Source organism: Phyllopteryx taeniolatus, chromosome 16, assembly GCF_024500385.1.
Source record: "Phyllopteryx taeniolatus isolate TA_2022b chromosome 16, UOR_Ptae_1.2, whole genome shotgun sequence".
Taxonomy (NCBI): domain Eukaryota; kingdom Metazoa; phylum Chordata; class Actinopteri; order Syngnathiformes; family Syngnathidae; genus Phyllopteryx; species Phyllopteryx taeniolatus.
In genome coordinates this window covers 9630946-9652115 of record NC_084517.1, presented here as the reverse complement: position 1 = coordinate 9652115, position 21170 = coordinate 9630946, and the positions used below count along the sequence as shown (strand labels likewise).

Sequence of the window (21170 nt, the reverse complement as noted above, 5' to 3'; positions counted from 1 at the left end):
CCGTTAGCCAGAAGAGGAGCTGCACTCTGTTGTTTTATGTACATGGTGCATAGCTAAAGTGACAGTTACACTCTTGTCCCTTAACTAATATTCTTAGTCTATGTGAGTAACGCAATAGAAGACAAAAAACACATAAGGTAATTGTCCAATTGCATCATGCGTTTAGTTCTTACACAGACACTGTCAGTGACGGTGTGAATGTCCTCCTCTCCCAAATGGATGGAAGATGCAATGGGAAATGTGCATTACTTTGCAAATTGCAGATCTCCTGCTCAATAAAGCACATTTAAAATTTGGCATAACCATTAGTGGTATTGATTTAGCAATGTTTATTATTGTTTTTGTAGTTTGAAATGCTAAACGCTGAGTCATACGTTTTCTGGTATACAGAACAGTAGTTGTAAAATGAAGGACATCACAACTGATTATATATCGTATGGGAATCGGGAATGAACTGGTGATTACATAATGAGGATGTATTAATAATTTTCAACAGGTAAAGGGCAGGGAAGATCCATGTCCCGCAAAGCATCTCGCAAAGTAGGCAAGTCACTTCAGCTGGCGGACCTTTCCCCTTTCAAAAATTCTTCTCGCAATTGATACGAGGACACGGGCGTCACCCCGCGTCGTTATTTTCCTTACTCATCAGTTTAAGGCATGCCCAATCAATCGTCGAGAGCCTGTACATATGCACAGTGACTATGTTAGCTCAGTCAGAGTTGTACATTATCAGCAAAGTGTATAAAAATGTTCTGCAAAATATTTATTTTCCGTTAGACAAGTTTAAATGCAACACCGCGATTATTAACTGATTTTCATCTCCTTATGTTCATAGTTATGGAGTAAATTCATAGTAAATGTATTTATAATTTGCGCAAAGGCTCATGGGAAACAGGATCCGTCCACGATTCGAGAACAATCGATTTTAAGTGTGCTTACGTAAATTACATGGGATGTAGTTGTCAGTAATTATATTATAGTTTAAGTGAGTATATTTGTTGCACTTGCTCAACAAAAGTGCACTTCCGGCGTTGATACAAAATACCTATCTTAGTTTAATCTAAAATACATTCTGAACCAACAGAGCGTCCGTAACTACGTAAACCGCGCATGCGCAGTTCACAGAAACGTTGCAAAATGGCGGACGTGTCTTTGGATGAAGTGATTCGACAACGCGGAATAAACGTGAATAAACGGTAACAAGACTGCTAAATTACTATACGTTTAGTTGTTTGTTCGATAGTTTTAGACACTTTAACGGTAGTAAAACTGTTAACAGATGAACCAGGCGTGTTTGGGAGCTTGCTGGCTAATCGTGAGCAAGTAGTAGCTTGCTCAGATCCCACAGCTATAGGCGCATTAGCATTAGCTCGATGTTAGGCCATTCGCATTTGAATTGTGTTTTCGTTCAGTTTTGAGTGCAATTCGTTTACTCTTTAACCAACCAATGATATATCTTGGTAGTAGTATCTGTTTGGTTGCGCTAATTATACGACACGTTTTGACAGCACGACCCAGTAAGTTTTGTCGTGCCCCTGTTATCTCAGCGGACTAAAATTAGCTAGTCCTTGATAGTAGCGTGTTGTCTAGTCGTAGTAGAATTTACATTTACTAAGTAAATGCATTACATTTGTTCTATTACACAATGACTTTAATACAGAAGTGCAGAGAAACCAACGACTTCATTTGTATAGTTCACTTCGTCCAGTTGACCACAAAAGTTTGATCTTTTTTTTTTTTTTTTTTTTTTTTGGACCACCGTAGTTGTCGTACTAGTTGCCCGTGTTCATTGTGATTTGATTAATAAACCTAAGGCAGTTACGGCATTTTATTTTGATATGAATACATTTACTAACTTATTTTACTATATTTACCACAGAACCATGTTTGGACGGGGTGCAGGAGGGGTTGGCAAGACTTTTGATGCCCGTCAAAGGATTGGCATGAATGATGCTCGGCAACGACTTGGAGGAGGATCAGGTAAGAGTGTTACAGGAGTTTTCACTTTATAAAAGTGAATGTTATACTACATGTATTTTTTAATTTTACAATCCATTATAAAGATGGTGTTAGTAAAGTGTTGTATATACAAGGTGTGTCAGAAAAGGTTCAGGACCAGTCACAAAATATGTATTTCAAATCTGGAATACTAGTTTTCCCAATAGAAGTCATCCCCCTGTAGTGAAATGCACTTTTCCCAGCCTTCTCTGCTACGCCTTCATGCACTGGAAGGATCCTCCCGGCATCCTCTGCAGTGCTATTGTCACGGCCATCTCGATGTCCTCCACGTTTTCAAAACGGGTCCCCTTGGTAACACCCCTTGAGCTTGGGAAAGAGAAAAAAAAAAATCATACACATTCATGTTGGGCGAGTAGAGAGGGTTTGAAATACATATTTTGTGGCACCTGTCAAGGAGTTTTTCTGACATGCCTCGTATTATTGCATTGCTATCAGAATCAGAATCATATAACAACAAATCTGATGGTATCCTAAGACTTTTGCTCAATACATACCGTCATGGAAAAATAATTAGACCACCCTTGTTTGTTCTGTTTCTTGTTTATTTTTCATGCCTGTTACAGCTAAAGGTACATCCTTTTGGACAAATATAATGTTGATGACAAATAATAGCTCATAAGAGAAAATTTAAGAGCTGATATCTAACCATTTTCCATCTTTTTCTGGATAGCCAAAATCACTGGGAATAAAGTTAAGTTAAGCATGTCAAATAGAACATTAAGTATTATGTAATCAACTGCATTTTTGTCATGTTCATTGTATTCTTCAGGTAATATATTCTTCATGGTACCAGGCATTACAATTAACAAGAAATTGAAAAAACAAGGGTGGTCTAATAATTTTATATATATAATATATTATCCCTATAGAGTATGCAGTGCTAAAGAAAATTAAGGGCAAAACAATTGAAGTTATTTCCCCAACAATGTCAAATTGTAAAAAAACAACAACATATGTGTCCTATTACTGTTCGCTATGTAAAATGACTGCTATGAAAAATGACTGCTATGAAAAGGGTAATTAGTTTCTCAAGAGTTTTTACAGTACTGTGAGTCTTTTTCTTCATATTGACGCCATAGCCTGTGTGGTCATCTCTCGTCAGGTTTTCCATTGCAAGATGCCAGAGAGAAGCTGGTTCAGAAAGATGCTCGCTTTAAAATCCGTGGCAGGGGTGGAGCAGCAGCAGCAGGAGTTCAGGATGCTCGTCAGATGATCAACTCCCGTAAACAGCAACAGAATGTGTTAACTGTGCCTGTCCAGATGTCCCAAAAGACAGCTGTGACACACCAACTGCAGAGCCACACACTTGTGCCACAGATTAAGATTCAAGCTACCAACAACTTTGCAGGTGTGAACACAAGGCTGTTTGCCTCAAACATGCAAGGACTGAGTGGTCGGGGCGACACGGTCGGCCATCTTAACAATAGAATGGCAGATGCTCGTGACAGGCTGAGCCTGAAGAGGAGCATGAGTAGTAGACCGCAAAACCAGGCATCCGCTCTATTGCCTCTAAAAATAACCAAGACCATTCAGGTGAGGAGAAAGGGCTTCGTACAACATTGCACTTAATATGTTGTACTGCAGATTTTTACGAGCAAACTGAAACTAAATGTCCACTTTTTTCGTTTTCTTTTTTTTTTTTTTTTTTTACAGCAACGCCCAGTCGGGGTTCTAGGCGGAATGCGTCTTCATTCACAGGTAAAGACATTTTTCCTTAGGTTATATAAGCATGACATTTTCTTGTTTATCAGTAGAGTCTCCCATATATTATCGCTGTAGTGTAAAACAAAACGTTTGTCTCCCACAGCCTGTCTCAAATGATCATGATTGTACCCCAAGTAAACAAATAAAAATTACTACTTCTAACAAAATGCTACAATCACGGGTAAGTTTATGTTACATCAAAACAGACACGTTTTCTTATTTAATCTCACACATTTGACCTTTTCCATTTTGATCATTTAACAGGATGGTCCAGTAGGCTCCCCCTTCTCCATGTCAGCACCAATAACTAAGGTTGTTAAAAATGATGCTTACTCAGCCCCTCGTCCTCCCGTCCCCGTTGCCCCCACCCGGCCCACCACTAGCACGGCAACCCCTCGGCCTGCCACCGCAGCATTGAAGCCTGTTTCTAGGACTCTCCAGCACAGCTCAACTCAGCCCAGCCCAGCGCCTCCTCCCCCTCAGGTAAACAACCTTCCTGCGTCATTATGTGGCGGCATAGTACTTTGTGGTAGCATCTGGTTTAACCAGCCTCGGGTTATGTTTACACAATTACACAAAAATATGGGAATTGTGTTTCTCTGCCCGCTACAAAAAGTTTCATTTACAGAATACCAGCAAAACATGACAAATGCTGTAATATGCATGCGAAGCCCGTAGCTGGTGATATCATTTTGTAACAAACTGTGCATCGTTGTAGTAAATTAATAGTTTTCGTATAATTTCCCACTGAACAACTGATGATCTGTCATGACACTCTAATGTGCTCTGGCACAGTGGTTGGCAATCACTGCCACATAGCACTCTATCTCAGAAAATGGGTGCATTTCACTGATAAGTAGCATTGATTTTGATAGTGTAATTCAGGGGTGTCAAATTCATGGTGGACCAAAATGAAAAATTGGGAAAACGTCGTGGGCCAAACTCAATATTTAATGAAAAATGACTGTGATGTGCATGTTTCCCTTCTCTGCAGAAATGTAGCGTTAAAGTTCATCATATCAGAATCATCTTTATTTGCCAAGTATGTCCAAAAAACACAAAGAATTTGTCTCCGGTAGTTGGAGCCGCTCTAGTACGACAACAGACAGTCAATTGACAGAGAACACATTTGAGACATAAAGACCTTGACAAAAACATCCATCCATCCATCCATCCATTTTCTGAGCCGCTTCTCCTCACTAGGGTCGCGGGAGCGCTGGAGTCTATCCCAGCTATCATCGGGCAGGAGGCGGGGTACACCCTGAACTGGTTCCCAGCCAACCGCAGGGCACATACAAACAACCAACCATTCGCACTCACATTTACACCTACGGGCAATTTTAGAGTCTCCAATTCGTGCATGTTTTTGGGATGTGGGAGGAAACCTGAGTGCCCGGAGAAAACCCACACAGGCACGGGGAGAACATGCAAACTTCAAACTATTAACAGTCCCTACATAGGAGTTGATAAACGGCATTAAAAAAAAACATTAATTCAATTATGTTACATTCTTTGTTACAGCCACGTTGCTCCGCACACGACAAACAGGTCTGTCTTTTACTTTAGTGAATAGACAATCTGCCTCCCACCTGTCTTGGAAGTTAACTGTTTCATCTTTCGTTTGGCCATTTTTGGGAAGGGGAAGTGTAAATTTGCTCCAAGAGACTGGTAGCATAGTTGCTAACGACTGCAACAAAAAGGGAAGGGGGGCTCGCCGGTCTAGACTGATGGGCCAACACACTCGCAAAGCATTCCGGAATGTGTAATATTAGTGGTGCATGTGCTATACAGTAGCAGGCCAGCTCTAATACAAATTTGATATGGTCTTGCGGGCCAAATATAATTACAATGTGGGCCAAATTTGGCCCCTGGGCCTCAGTTTGACATATATGGTGTAAATTTTAACCAACCTCAAGACACTGACCTTCCCATCTTTTCCAAACACACAAGTATGTTTTAAATTGCTAGTAGCAAGGCTGGTTTACCTAAAACCCCAATTCCAATGAAGTTGCGATGGTGTGTTAAACATAAATAAAAACAGAATACAATGATTTGCAAATCATGTTCAACCTATATTTAATTGAATACACTACAAAGACAAGATATTTAATGTTCAAACTAATACTTTGTTTTTAGCAAATAATCATTAACTTAGAATTTTATGGCTGCAACATGTTCCAAAAAAAGCTGGGACAGGTGGCTAAAAAGACTGAGAAAGTTGAGGAATGCTCATCAAACACCTGTTTGGAACATCCCACAGGTGAACAGGCTAAATTGGAACAGGTGGGTGCCATGATTGGGTATAAAAGGAGCTTCCCTGAATTGCTCAGTCATTCACAAGCAAAGATGGGGCGAGGTTCACCTCTTTGTGAACAAGTGCGTGAGAAAATAGTCGGAACAGTTTAAGGACAATGTTCTTCTCCGGGCCAAAGAGGAGAAGAACCATCTGGACTGTTATGGATGCAAAGTTCAAAAGCAAGCATCTGTGATGGCATGGGGCTGTGTTAGTGCCAATGGCATGGGTAACTTACACATCTGTGAAGGTACCATTAATGCTGAAAGGTACATACAGGTTTTGGAGAAACATATGCTGCCATCCAAGCAACGTCTTTTTCATGGACGCCCCTGCTTATTTCAGCAAGACAATGCCAAACCACATTCTGCACGTGTTACAACAGCCTGGCTTCGTAGTAAAAGAGTGGGGGTACTAGACTGGCCTGCCTGCAGTCCAGACCTGTCTCCCATTGAAAATGTGTGGCGAATTATGAAGCGTAAAATACGACAACGGAGACCCCAGACTGTTGAACAGCTGAAGCTATACATCAAGCAAGAATTGGAAAGAATTCCACCTACAAAGCTTCAACAATTAGTGTCCTCAGTTCCCAAACGTTTATTGAATGTTGTTAAAAGAAAATGTGATGTAACAGTGGTAAACATGACCCTAACACAAACATGACAAAGATACATTTATTGTAAATATACATTTTTGAGCAATTAAATACACAATTTTATACAGTAAATGAACAGGTCATTTAAATAGACACATTCCTCCATCTTGTGATCGGTTATCGTTTTGTTTAAACTCGGTGATTGGCCCCAAAAATCCTGATCGTGTAAAGTCTACCAAAAACATGCATGCTAGGTTAATTCTAAATCTCTAAATTGTCCATAGGTGTGTATGTGATCTGAAATAAACAATAAAGACCTTCAAGATTAGCCGAGTTTACGTTGAGCCTTTTATTCCAGTTAATAATTTGTCCAAACCGAATGAAAATGCTCCACATAAACACCTCAATCGAAATAAATAGGCTGAATCTGAATGGAATTTCATTTGGTTTCACAGGGGTGGAATATTCCTTTTGCCAAACCGATAAGTAAATTTCCGCTATGTATACTCATTCAGAATACTTATTCAGAATAGAGCCCGGGAAAAGCTCTGTCTGCGCATGCTTCATCTCGACGTAAATACGCGGTGCCCTTCATTGTTTACCCACGGCGTGAATATGGCAGCTTCCAACGGAACTCGATTACAACGGAGATGTTGTTTTTATCGAGCAATTTTTTAAATATATATAAAAAAACATTTAATTGAATGATAAGTCGATATAATAATTATCGTTACAGGCCGAGTGACACAAAAATAAGAACGGAGAAAAGGAGGACTTTTGGAGAGAAAGTGAAATAATAGCCCACATTCCGACATCATAAAGGAGTCAAACATTTTAATGTTGACAGACGAATCCTGGAAACTGTGTTTGGCATTGTATACAGTACAAATAAACTAAATGTGAACATTTATGCTAATGGTATTAAGCCATTTGTCAAGGCTGACTTATTTGGTTGGTTAGGTTGTCTTTGTATGTGGGTTATGAGTTAAATTGGTGTGTGGTCACAGGGGAAACTGTCTTGTGTCCAATTTAAACCTTTGTGATCAGGATTATATGTCGAAATAAAGAAACATTTTTGTCACTAGGAGAGTAAATTGCTAGTTGCTATCAATTTTCATTGCATCTTTTGTTCTCATCTTTTTTAGCCTGTTTTCAGTCCTTTGGAAGGAACAAAAATAACAGTGAATAACTTGCATCCCCGTGTCACTGAGGAAGACATAGTGGTGAGTAAATCAGAGGTGAACATTGAGGCGGTATTTACACACATGATTCAAGTGACCCGTTTCCAGTTGTTTTAGCTCAAGTGGCACAGTTTGGATATGTGTCATGGCAGCGTGAAGAGAAAAATCTGCATGGACTTGTATATGCTCAGAACAGAATCAAGCCCCTCCCAATTGTGGATAGATGCATATAGGATATGTACCAATGTGAGCGCGAGCTAAACCTGCAGATTTGATATACTCCATGTGCGCTTGACGCTATCAAAATACATTATTTGATGTGTACATACACCTAAAAAAAACAGCCGCTCTATATCTAAACCACAGCGAAAGCATAGGTGGATGGATGGATAGATAGATTTAAATCTAGTCATGAGATGCATGTTGAACATTGATTTAGGAAAATAATGACCGTCAGCTGCTGGAGTAATGTGGAAGCCTCATTTCAATCAATCAGTCGAAAGAGTCAGCCCAGTCCAACTTGAGTATGTGTATTATTTATGCCTTACCTCTGTTTTATCACTGTCAATCTTGTGAATGCCATTTAGGTATCTGCACATGCGTGCTATTTCATTCCGTGACTATAAACAGTCATATCGGATATGTTTCACTTGAAATGTACATGCAGGCTCCACACTAACTTTTGTACTACGAGCACCATTTTTTTGAGGAGGTACAGCATGACCATGGCATACCATAGTTTAAATTGACAGTGACTCGAGATATGATACTTGCAAAATATGTTACCATGAACAAGAAGTTTGTCCACAACAAGCTGTAGCAGACAAAACAGGTCAATTAAATAAAATAAACTTAAAAAACAGACTTTTATTTGATCATTTGTTTGTGAGAGCTCCTAACTTCACCTGGGAAAACCACTTTGAGGATTAGAACCATTTAATGATTGCCATACATTTAAAAATGATTGTACCACCACCATATAAAAGTATATTTTATGATTATTCACACTATTTTGCAAGTAATCTCTAGTAAAACAAACCAATTTACCTGTTTAAATCATAGTCCCAAACAGCACATGGATAAATAATCACTACTGCAATTATTGCACTTTATTTTAATGATAGTTCCTATACATTCCTCTTTAAAGGAGTCTGCGCTTTTTAACTTTGCACATATCTTCATGTCTATGCTATAAACAGGGTTTAGATAGCTAGATTTGTTACCTTTTCAAGCTTCATAGCAAAGTTATTAAAACCTTTGCACATGACTCTGTTTGAAAACGACAGACAAATTAAGAAGGCAGTATAGCCCACCCACACACGCACACACCATGCGTGACGTCACATGGGTAAAAAACATTTGGTTTTATTCCCATGACAACTGTCGCAGCACTGCTAGTGATAATGTTATGTGTAAAAAGAAAAACTGTAGGTGATTTGCGGCGTGAGAAGTTTGACCAGCTTACCGGACTTTACAAGGTAGGTGCGGGCTAGCTAGCTTGCTCACCAGCAGTCCAGATGCGTTGACAGGTCACATTTGTCATTTAAAATTAGACTTTAGACCTAAATTTAGACCGATTTTATCGGGCTGATCGGAATCGGCCGATATTTAGCATTTTATGCTGTTCGGCTTGAATGTCATAATTCACCGATCTGATCAATGATGTCATTGATCGGCTCCGCAAAAGACATTTAATGCGATACGGCTCGCGAGCAGGCAACAAAACGTTATGTACCCTAGCAAGCTAGTGGTAGCACGAACAGTTAGTTGTACGTAAACATGGCGCCGTTCTGTCGACTCATGCGCTCAAGTTTCGGTGTGGGTGAAGTAATTTAATGACAGTAAGTTAGCACCCATTAGTTCTGTCATGTAATGTTGGTTTGACCTGACTGATTAAAATACACGATCTGACTAGAGCAGTGATTTCTAACCATTATGGAGCCAAGGAACATATTTTACAATTGAAAAATCTCACGGCACACCAACAAACAAAAATGTCACAAAAAGTGGATACAGTAATTACTGTATTTACTTCCTACCATCTAATAGAAGACCATTCATTTGTTCTGTCTGTCATTATTCCTCACTGGCATAACTAGAGGAACAAAGTACATTATTATAAATATAATTTTTTGAGCAATTAAGTACACACACACACATATATAGTAAATGAACAGGTCATTTAAATGGACACATTTCTCCATCTTGTGATCGGTTATCGTTTTTTTTAAACTAACTGATTGGCCCCAAAAATCCTGATCATGTAAAGCCTATTTAAAATGAATAAGGAGCAAACGGGCCAGCGTCAATACAGGTATGTGGTCGCCATGGCCACTTGCAACCGCGTACCAGCCTGTCTGTGGCACGCATATGTGGTGTACACTTACGTGACGGTGCTGTTTATAATAGTGTGTCCTATCTGGTCGAAGCAGTCAATTATGTTGCAGCAGTAGCCAATCATATTGCAGTGCAGTCGCTTTGAACTCAAAATAATTCATAACAATGATTGAGAAAGGTGTCACAGTGCGCGCTCTCTCTCTCTCTCTCTCTCTCTCTCTCTCTCTCTCTCTCTCTCTCTCGAGCGTGCACAAGGTGGACATTGCAGTGGAAAAAAAGGTGACTTTTAACCATTAGAACTCAGCTCAATGACGTCATTGATCGGATCGGTGAATTATGACATTAAAGCCGATCAGCATAAAATGCTAAATATCGGCCGATACCGATCAGCCCGATAAAATCGCAGTAAAGTCTCATTAAAACATGCACCCAAGCAAATGCGACGATGAAATGTTTGATCGCACAAGCAGAAAAAAAAGACGTAAATGACGTAAATTAAAAACAAACACACACAAAAAAAACTTGTCAGCTTTAAATCAGGATTGGCCACTTGGACATGCAGTGTAAATCCTGTCATTGTCTCATGTTCAATATTCATTCTAAGCAATGTTCTCCATGCTGTGACTCATTGTGTACTTTGGTCCGGCACATCAATTTGTTCAGGAGCTGTTTTGCGTGTGCGGTGCCTTGAAGCGAGCGCGCCTGGTGAAGGTAGGCGTAGCTGAAGTGGTGTTTGTCCGCAAAGAGGATGCTGTGAGTGCATACAGGAAGTACAACAACCGCTGCCTGGATGGTGAGTGTTCATCGCACACACACCCATCAAATTGATCTTTGCTCCAATGCTTGATTTTCTTGCATTTAAATTAATGCAAACCTGAGGACATTTATCGGCACATTTAGGGATAGTGGGATACGTGTGCTGCATTCGGGAAAGCAAACATTTACATTGATGCTGCTTTTGTCCTTCTTGTTCCCAAACAGGTCAGCCCATGAAGTGTAACATTCACATTCAGGGAAATGTCATCACTTCTGATCAGCCCATTCTCTTGTAAGTGAGCTTCATGCGCTTTGGTATTTAATTAGCATTACCTACGACTACATACTACACTGTATGCTTTGAAGATGTATGATGTGGTTCTTTTTCATCCCTCCTGACTACCAGAGTCAGTGCGCCAAGCACTGCATGATCACACGTGCACAGGTTGAGATTTTAATAACAGTCACCTGACCTACCAGTGCCGCCCCTTAGCTCTATGCAAGCATGTGAGATCAGAATCAGAATCAGAATCATCTTTATTTGCCAAGTATGTCCAAAACACACAAGGAATTTGTCTCATCAGATCAAAGCCAAGCCTTTATGTCTTGTGCTTTATTGGAGATGGGTTGTGGCTTGATGCATTTGCAGCGTTATTCCACAACTCTTACGGAAGTTCCAGCTGCCTATCGCTTTTAGCCTTGTGACCTGTTTAGTCTCATCATGGTCACTTATCAATTATCATGGGTAGCAACTGTGTCTCACCCCCTCAAGGGCTGCTTAAGTTTCACTTTATTCAACTTGGTGCTCTGCCTTGATTGGCTAGTCAGTCCTGATCTCTGACGCTGGTGAGCTGTAGGTCTGACTACTGTTATGCGTTACAGTAGCTAAGCAGTTTAAATTCTGATTTAATGAGACGCCTGCCGATACGGTTCAGCATTGGTTAGGTACACATCATGCTTCTAAGCTGACACATCTCGGTGGAGCTAACTGTTTTGCTGTCGTTTTCAGTTCAGCCTAATGCTGTTTTTGGTGACTTCGGCTGTGCTCGGCCAAACTAACGATCGCATATTGGCGACGTATTCGACCACCAGTGGCGTTTTCAGCTGGATGTGGTCGTTTACTTCTGAACTGGCTGGATCCCTAGTGGCATTTCCTTGCTCAACCTGATCCACCATCGTGTCATTGGTGCCATGCTGGAGTCGTTGCACTGTAGAACTTGTATGGCTCCACTTCAGGTGGATAATGGCCGTTATTTATGTCCAACATGTTTGGGACTGGCGTCACGGTGGCCGACTGGTTAGAGCGTCAGCCTCACAGTTCTGAGGACCCGGGTTCAGTCCCCGGCCCCGCCTGTGTGGAGTTTGCATGTTCTCCCCGTGCCTGCGTGGGTTTTCTCCGGGCACTCCGGTTTCCTCCCACATCCCAAAAACATGCATTAATTGGAGACTCTAAATTGCCCATAGGCATGACTGTGAGTGCGAATGGTTGTTTGTTTCTATGAGCCCTGCGATTGGCTGGCAACCAGTTCAGGGTGTACCCCGCCTCCTGCCCGATGACAGCTGGGATAGGCTCCAGCACGCCCGCGACCCTAGTGAGGAGAAGCGGCTCAGAAAATGGATGGATGTTTGGGACTCAACCGCCTTAAGTAAGGTCTGACGAAGGACGCTTGCATTAATTTTGCAGCATTATGCCTTCATCCCTACGTGCTGTCCGCTTAGCCATAGTGGAGGAGCCTGGCCCTAATTCACAGTCGGTCCAGCTGCCAACAAGTCTGAATGGGCCACAAAAACGCTCCACCGTTGGTGGCACTTCTGTTCCACGTAAGCGCAGTAAGGGAGAAACACTCTGCCAGACTGTCCCTGAAGGTTGATGGCCTTAATGCAGAGCTTGTTTGAATTAATTCTCTCCTTAAGTTCTTGTTAGCCAAAGATCGCAACCAGCACACGGTTCAGCGGGTGTGTCTTCTTTTTGTGAGGAGGAAGCCCTTTCCATAGTGGCATCTAACTTGCAGTTTAATGACACCGACCTGCACTGTATTGCTCTCTGGGAGGTGAGTTTTGCTGTGTACAGGGGCCAAAATTAACGTTTTGACTCACCGGCCAAGTTGGTCGGTAGATGAAAAAAAATCCACCGGCCGAGCATATTTTTTACCAAACAAGATATTAAATCATTTTACATAGGTTTGCACAATATATCGAAAAAATGTAATCACGATAATGGCTTCTGCAATATGTGTATGTGTGCAGCCCTAATTTTACACATTTATATAATACGGTATTACGTTGGTTGCAAACTGAAAGAAGTCACAGCAACATTAAACAACAGCAACAAGAAAAAAAAAAAGGTTTATTTAACATCCATAAAGTCTGGCCTTCCTTTTACAGACACAGACCTCTGTGGGCTCATACTCCCTGGCATGTGTGCCTCTCTTTAATTTTTCATCATTGAACACTTTTAAAGGACTTTCAAGCATCTTGGAGGTTGAAGTATCAGGCTGTCAATGTTTCATTTAATTTGGTTTTAAAGAGTTCAGATTGTGCTTAGTAAAACTGCTGTGCTTATTGTTGTATTATGAGATTTTCAGAATGTTTTAGCTTGTACTGTCAAACTTGTTTTATGGGTTTGTTGTAGGGCTGGGCGATCTGGCAAAAAAAGAAAAAAAAGATCACGATTCATTGTTTCATATAGTCCGATCTTGATTATATCACGATATTTTTATATTGTTTTTAAACTTTTTAAAATAGCCAGTTTTAAAGCATCTGTACTGAAAACTAAAGCAAGAGAGTAGTTGAACATTTTATTAACAACACTCCTAAAGTCAATAATTACAACAATAACCCCAACATGATATTACCATACTTACCGGTACTAAGCAAATAAAATACATATAGAAAAATATAAGAACACTTTTCACTCAACAGTGCCGTGAATGTAGATAAATATAACACTAGTTTGAAGTCCTGAGTATTCTTGGAGGTACAAGATGAAAAATAGAGTCCCCGGTCGGGGATAATGAAGATACCTTGAATTGTCAATGTTGTCATTCTCCAGTTATGATGCTACGTACCCTGTTGACATTGCTACTTTCAAATGTGCTTCATCTTTAACAAGAGCACAGATTAACTAGTTTTGCCTTTTTACAAACCGACTGAATAATGATGACACGATTGATTGTTGTTGCTGGTGGCCTCACCGCTAGCAGTGGGTATCTGCTAATGCTACTTGTGTTAGCAACCAAGTATGACAGGCTGTACTGACTGCAATCACAATTTTTTCGCTTTCCACATAATCACTTGGGTGGTACTTCTCCACATGAATAAACGGTGTTCTCTGTTGTTGAGGTTGCCGACATACCTCACACATAGGCTAGTCATTAAAGCATTGCTCCACATTGCTTTAAAATGCTCGCGGACCTCCGTCGCCGGGGTGAGGACGGGCTGCCACCGACCCAGCCGGCTCAGAGGACAGCTGAGTCGGGGTCTCAATCTCGCGCTCAGGGCGAGCCAGCCGAGGGATTGCACGGCTTCTGTTTACTCGTGCTACTTGCAAACGGAAGTGGAGCGGGGAAAGGATGTCTCTGATTGGCTGTTGTCACGCACATTCTTGTTACATTAGCTCGAGCCTTGTTCCGGTATTGCTGGCTCGAGGACACGCGCCGCTGCACTGTGATTGGTGCGTGTATGTTTGTGTACATGGGTACAAAAACACATGTCGAGTAACGCTCTTGAGATTCACTGGCCAAACAAATACTTAGTCGCATTTGGAGCCTGGCGAGCGTTCATTTCTGACCCTGGCTATGGAGCGTTTGGAGTTGCCTGTACCCACTGCGCAGACCACCAGTTCCAGTGCATTTTTTAGGAGACGAGATTCGGTTGCTACATTTTTGGTCCCTCCCTCCAAGGAGTATATTACAGAATTACATTCGTGCTGGTCAGATACAAAAGCATTTTCTAGGCCGACGTCTGATTGGACGGCTTCTTGCATTCATGCAGAACGCGGCTCCATTTGGATTGGGCCGCATGCCATGGGTGGAACCAGCCGTGACTTCCCTGATCGTGGCTCCTGATGAGGCTCTACGGCCAAGTGTCAGGTTCCCACGACCCAATGCTGTGCTTTGGACGAGATTCTGTGCAGGACATAGGATGCTGGTACACGTATGGGTCGTCTCGGCAGTTCCCTGTCATACTTGTTATTGAGACTGGCGTCTTCGCAGGAGGCTTCCGATACCGACGCTACCACACAGGGTCTGGTTGACACCTCTCTTCAGACATTTGCTTTGATGACGAGGGAACTTGGCCATCTGCTTTCCACACTGACACAAGAGTGTAAGCAGATCTGGTTGGCTCATTCACCCTTGACAGAGACTTGTAGGACGTTGAGGGGATTACCAGTTGTTCCAGGGGAACTTTTTGGATGCTGCAGCCATTGACCCTCTGCAGTGTACTCCCCAGGCCTCTCAGACGAGGCAGCAGTTAGCAGACGTGCACCGACGTGCCCGTCCAAAACATTTATCTACTTCCTCCGCTGCAAGTCTGCTAACCTACTCGGCTTCACAGAGTCCATTCCACAGCCCCTCGACAAGCCATTAAGATGCCTGGCAACTTCCAGGCAACCAGAAATCTCAATAAATGAGAATATATTGTAATTTATTGCGATGGCATACAGTGCCATGAAAAAGTGTATTGACCCCCTTCTCAAATGCTTAATTTTTGCATAGTTTCCCATTTTACTGTTTAAGATCATCAAACAAATTTAAATATCTGACAAATATAACCCAAGTGATCTTAAAATGCTGTTTTTAAATGTTGATTTCATTTATTAAGGGGGGGGGGGGGATATCAGTTACCTTGCCCTGTGTGGGAAAAGTATGGCTCCCTCAACTTAATAACTGGTTGGGTCATCCTCAGCAGCAACAACTGAAATCAAGCTTTTTCTATAACCGGCAATGAGTCTTTCACATCTCTGTGGAGATGTTTTGGCCCACTCCTCCTTGCAGAATTGTCAGAATTCAGCAAAAATTGATGGGTTTTTTCAAGCATGAACAGCCTTTTTTAAGGTCATGCCACTGCATTTCAATCGGATTCAAGTCTGGACTCTGACTAGGCCACTCCAAAACAGTTTTTTTTTTTTTTTTTTTTTTTTCCAGCCATTCAGAAGTTGACTTTCTCATCTGTTTTGGATCATTATCCTGCTGCAGAACCCAAGTCCGCATTAGCTTGAGGTCACAAACTGATGGCTGAACATTCTCCTTCAGGATTTTCTGTTAAAAGAGCAGAACTCATGGTTCCATCAATAACAGCAAGTTGTCCAGGTCCTGAAAGAAAGAAGCAGCCCAAGACCATCACACTACCACCACCATTTTGGACTGTTGGTATGTTCTTTTTCTGAAATGCTGTGCTACATTTACGCCGGATGTAATGAGACACACACCTTCCAAAAATCTCATCTTTCATCTCAGTCCATATAATATTCTTCTAAAAGTCTTGGGAATCATTCAGATGTTTTGTTTTTTGTTTTGGCAAAAGTAAGATGAGCTTGTTGATGTGCTTTTTGGTCGGCAGTTGTTTTCACCTTGGAACCCTGCCATGGATGCCAATTTTGTCCAGTCTCTTTCTTATTGTTGTCATGAACACTGTCCTTAACAGAGGCAGGTGAGGCCTACAGTTCTTTGGGAGTTGTCAGGACTTCCTTTGTGGTCTCCTGGATGAGTCATTGCTGTTCTCTTGGAGTAATCTTTGTAGGCTGGACACTCCTGGGAAGGTTCACCACTGTTCCATGTTTTCGCCATGTGAGGATAATGGCTCTCCTATGGTTCGCTGGAATCCTAAAGCTTTAGAAATGGCTTTTATAACCCTTTCCAGCCTGATAGATGTCAATTACTTTATTTCTTGACTTTTCTGGAATTTATTTGGAGCGTGTCATTTTATTGCAGCTTTTTTTAGATCCATTGTCCGACTTGATTGTGTCGTGACAGATTCTGTTTTAGTGATTTCTTGATTGAACAGGTCTGGAGGTAATTAGGCTTGTGTGTGATCAGTGTAAATGAACCAAAAATTGTGATTAGCCCACAATTAATTCATGATTTAACAAGGGGGTAATTACTTTTACACACAGGGCCAGGTCACTTTGAATAGTTTTTTTTTTTCCTTAATAAATTAAATCACCATTTTAAAAACAGCATTTTAAGTTCACTTGGGTTATGTTTGTCTGATATTTCCTTTTTTTAATCTTAAACATTAAAGTGCAGAAACTACGCAAAAATATAATAGTTTGAGAAGCCGGCCAATACTTTTTCACGGCACTGTACCTAAATAAATTGCGCAACAGAAGCTGGCAGATGACTATAGATGTGATCTATTGTCAAATTTGTACTATGAGGCCTCAGGCTATGTCCCTATTGCATTTTCAAGCTAATAAATCACATCTATAGTCATCTGCAGACTTCCGTTACACAGTTTATTTAGGTATGTCATCTCAATAAATTAAAATAAATATATTCCTTGTCAATTACAATAAAACTATTCTAATTTATTGAGATGTACCTGTATAAAAAAAAAAGAAAAACACCAAGCGCAGGTTATTTAACATTTCTTCTATTCATTGTACTGACACATTTCTTTAATTTTATGTAATATGTTTCCAAATTAAAGTTTCTTAAACCTCTTCAGAGTAGTACATTTCCTAACATTGTCAGCAGAATCATTCCTATTAAAAAAATAAAAAATAAATAAAAAATATGAATTATCCTCTCAGGTTCTAAATGCTGTCCCTCATTTTAAAACAGCCTCTGGATACTTTGTGTTAACTGTGAATTTTAGCTTTGTGTATCATTTGTAATGTGTTACAATGTACTAAGTCTTTAAATTTCGGGCCAGGGACTGAACTGGGGAAAACAGACATTTTTTACGAACCCATCCAATGATTTACACCAGACAAAGCAAACTAGAGATGTGAAACCTTGCCATAATCAGCTTTAAAAGCACTGTTAACAATGTCAAGTTGTATTTACCACAGTTGCGCTTTTGTGACTAGCTCTTTTATGACTGAAGGAGGAGCCCTGGAACAAAAAAAAAAATCACAATTTTTAGTTTGGCTGGGAAATAGAAATTTGGAGTTTTCAACTAGGAGGTTACTTAAATTGCAGACCATGTACCCTTATGTAAATGAGCAAATATTTGCATATTTCAGTGACCCCCCCCACACACACACACAAAAAAGGTATACTAAAAAAAGCACACATTTCTTTTTTAGCAGTAGTTTCAATGCGTTCCTTAATTTGTCCTTCATTAATATGGCAAGCAAAGGTGATTTTGACTGTTAAGAATGTTATACATTATTGATGCTGCATAAAGTTAGGAAACGTGACATGAAATGATGTGCCTCGCTCTTTCAGGCGCCTTAGCGACACCCCGGGCGCAGTCAGCGGAGCCAAGAAAGATGGTCTTCCTCCCTCCTTGTCACGTTCTGCAAGCCAGCGAACTTCCCAGCCAACCCCTGAGGTGGACCCTCAGACAATCCTGAAAGCTCTGTTTAAGTCCACCGCGCAGTCCTCTAACACAGAGTCCCCCAGCTCACAGGCCACTGCCTTCCGCATCAAAATATAGGTTGTTTCTCATACCTGTTCTTAAACATATTGATACATCCTCAGCGGTTTTCATCTGGACAGCCCAACACACACACACACACACACACACACACACGCACACACCTCCCCCAAACACTACACTGACACACACACGCGCGACTTTACACATTCATTGCTACTGGGTTATACGCACCTTCATGTTTTTGATCTGCTATGTCCCATGTTCTCCCAAGATATACCAGTTGAAACAAGTTTGAGTTTTTCCCTCCTATGCCAACGAAAATTGGTTATCGTGTTTGTAAACTACAAATTGGCACCAATGTGTTTAATCCACTCATACAGTTGTTCATTTATGCAGTCTTTAAACCTATTTTGGAGCTGTCTAGTTGTAATGAGTTTATAGTTTCAATAGAAAATAAAATAATCCAAACAATTTTATTACATGGGACAAAAAGGTTGCCTTCCTTACTGTATACACGATAAGGGGTATTTTAGACCGATAAATAAAATCACCAGAGGGATGGTCCAAATCCAAAGTTTACTTTTTATGTAAACCAATTTCACTCAGTCATGATTTTTTTGTTTTGTTTGTTGTTGTTGTTAATTATGTGACATTCATCCTTTTGATGTTTGACTGGCTTTAATTTGTTGTTCCCTCCAGTATGTTACTCAGTTTTATTTTTACTGTAAATGACTTATTCTTTTGATTTGTCAATTAGAAAAAGACTATAAAGGTCAACTATTGTCCTTAAAATGTCATTAAAAATGTAGCTTTGTAGAGGTCGTCCAAGACTTGTTTTTCCACACTCTTTTCCTGTGAATTTATTTCCCTATTTGAGGTGATCTCGGTACATTCCCGGTACTTCAGTTGTATTTCATAGTAAATTATTGCAAGCTGAAACAATCAACGTTGCAGGCTAAGGGAAATGTTAGATGACCTTTGTGTTAGTGGGAATGTCGTGGTTGGGCTACAAATGTTATTGCAATGTGCACCAATACGAGATTACTAAAGTGTACAAGGCAAAGTACCTGTCTGATTGGTTGGGAGTAGGGGAGGAGTTATCAGGCACATTTGTGCACGCCGGATTCCACCCTTTCCAATCATATTTACTTCATATCTTGCAAGCAGAGGAATAGAGCATAAAACACAACTGTGCACTGCTGTGTTCTACAGCGCCATAATAAGTTCACACTGTCTACGACTTGAATTGATTTTGCTGAAAAGTGTTGATTAAAAGTGCCACAGCTCTTTGCATCAAGAAAAAACAAGTTCATGTCTCATGACATGGTATGGGTTTGTTAACAAAGCACAATGAAGTATCTTTGTCTTTTTACAAAAACACTCCCTGAAAGTTTCACTCTTCTAGGCCTCCGCTGAATTGACTGACCCATAATCCAGGCGATCATTGATGTTTTATTTTTGTAGTCCATTACTATTGTAGCGAGAGCCATGTTTTAAAAACGGTTGAGTTACAATACTCGAACTCAAATCTTTTTTTTTTTTTCTTTGAATGCACAGTATTTAGCTACAGGAGGACAAACACCCCTCATTATGATGCAGTGTAGTTCAAAGCAGCTCTAAACTACGACCCAAAAAGTAAAAGACAACATTGAGTGTCTTCTTCTTTTCCTTTCGGCTTGTCCCTTTAGGGGTCGCCACAGCGCGTCATCCTTTTCCATGTAAGCCTATCTCCTGCATCCTCCTCTCTAACACCAACTGCCCTCATGTCTTCCCTCACGACATCCATCAACCTTCTCTTTGGTCTTCCTCTAGCTCTCTTGCCTGGCAGCTCCATCCTCATCCTCCTCCTACCAATATACTCACTATTTCTCCTCTGGACGTGTCCAAACCATCGAAGTCTGCTCTCTCTTTGTCTCCAAAACATCGAACCTTGGCTGTCCCTCTGATGAGCTCATTTCTAATTTTATCCAACCTCAGGCCTCATGTACAAAAGGTGCGTACGCACAAAAACGTGGCGTCCGTTCTTTTTCACGGCAAAGTTCAGATGTATCAAGAGTGACATGACCGTGGAAATGTGCGGTGCCTCACGCCAACTGCATGGCTGGCGTACGCACGTTTCTGCAGCTTTTGGTGCTTTGGCGACACTTAGTGGTGATGCTGGGAAACTGTTCTCATAAATCTGCACACCAGAGAGACATGAACAATTAGCACTGATGCACAATTCATGCCCGGCAACATTTGATTTCAGCAATGCAATTGAGGCAAGGACTGAGAATTCAATTGTTAACCAGTGTATTTAATGAACCACTGATATTTGTGAGGACACCTATTAATTGATCAAGGCGATCATTTATGCCGCCTTTTACCCTCCGCGCCGGTTTTTCCGCCTTTTTTTTTGGCCACACTTTGGCGGTGGGCCGCTTTCCTCCGCTTCACATCCACCTTAATGTCTGACCACTTCTTTTTTTAGCTCAAAGTTCACTTCATTGAGCAACTTCACATTCAGAAAAAATATTTTTCTTCATTACCTTGCTCATTTTTCTTTTTTTTCTGATCATGCAGAGATCAGCATCTCAGGTGCAGGGTTCATTTAAATGATTTGCATATTCAAATATGGGCGTGGACAGGCAGGAGTCGGCGACTCCAACATGTGCGCTCATTTCCACGTTGGTTGGAATGTACGAAGGAAATGTGCTTGAATTCATGAGTACGCAGAGTTTCATACATCGGAATACTT

At 40.9% G+C, this 21170-nt stretch overlaps 1 protein-coding gene and 1 non-coding gene across 5 annotated transcripts; one reads left to right on the top strand and one right to left on the bottom strand.

Annotated features, from left to right (window-relative positions):
- Window positions 1-505: 505 nt before the first annotated feature.
- Window positions 506-659, bottom strand: LOC133466668 (U12 minor spliceosomal RNA). The gene has a single exon (XR_009785000.1). It is a non-coding gene; the product is annotated as a U12 minor spliceosomal RNA (small nuclear RNA).
- Window positions 660-1056: 397 nt separating this feature from the next.
- Window positions 1057-19249, top strand: poldip3 (polymerase (DNA-directed), delta interacting protein 3). 4 transcript variants are annotated; one of them, XR_009784813.1, is made up of 12 exons: window positions 1057-1196; window positions 1880-1980; window positions 3122-3552; window positions 3673-3717; window positions 3827-3904; window positions 3988-4206; window positions 7757-7834; window positions 10793-10922; window positions 11111-11177; window positions 14879-15034; window positions 15100-15211; window positions 18280-18420. XR_009784813.1 is itself a non-coding variant. In XM_061749295.1 (10 exons), exons 1-10 carry the CDS (start codon window positions 1111-1113, stop codon window positions 18488-18490), a joined length of 1446 nt encoding a protein of 481 aa, XP_061605279.1. In that variant the 5' UTR covers window positions 1058-1110; the 3' UTR covers window positions 18491-19249. The 4 variants fall into 4 exon arrangements, 2 of the variants coding, with proteins under 2 accessions (XP_061605280.1, XP_061605279.1); XR_009784812.1 differs by having other exon boundaries at window positions 14879-15211; XM_061749295.1 differs by lacking the exons at window positions 14879-15034; window positions 15100-15211 and having other exon boundaries at window positions 1058-1196; window positions 18280-19249.
- Window positions 19250-21170: the final 1921 nt, after the last annotated feature.

Excerpts from the sequence above, each read along its gene's own strand:
- poldip3 (XM_061749295.1), top strand. The coding sequence starts at position 1,111 with ATGCGCAGTTCACAGAAACGTTGCAAAATGGCGGACGTGTCTTTGGAT. Across the intron at positions 1,981-3,121 it reads ACGACTTGGAGGAGGATCAG|GTTTTCCATTGCAAGATGCC; the intron begins GTAAGAGTGTTA and ends ATCTCTCGTCAG. Across the intron at positions 3,718-3,826 it reads GAATGCGTCTTCATTCACAG|CCTGTCTCAAATGATCATGA; the intron begins GTAAAGACATTT and ends TGTCTCCCACAG.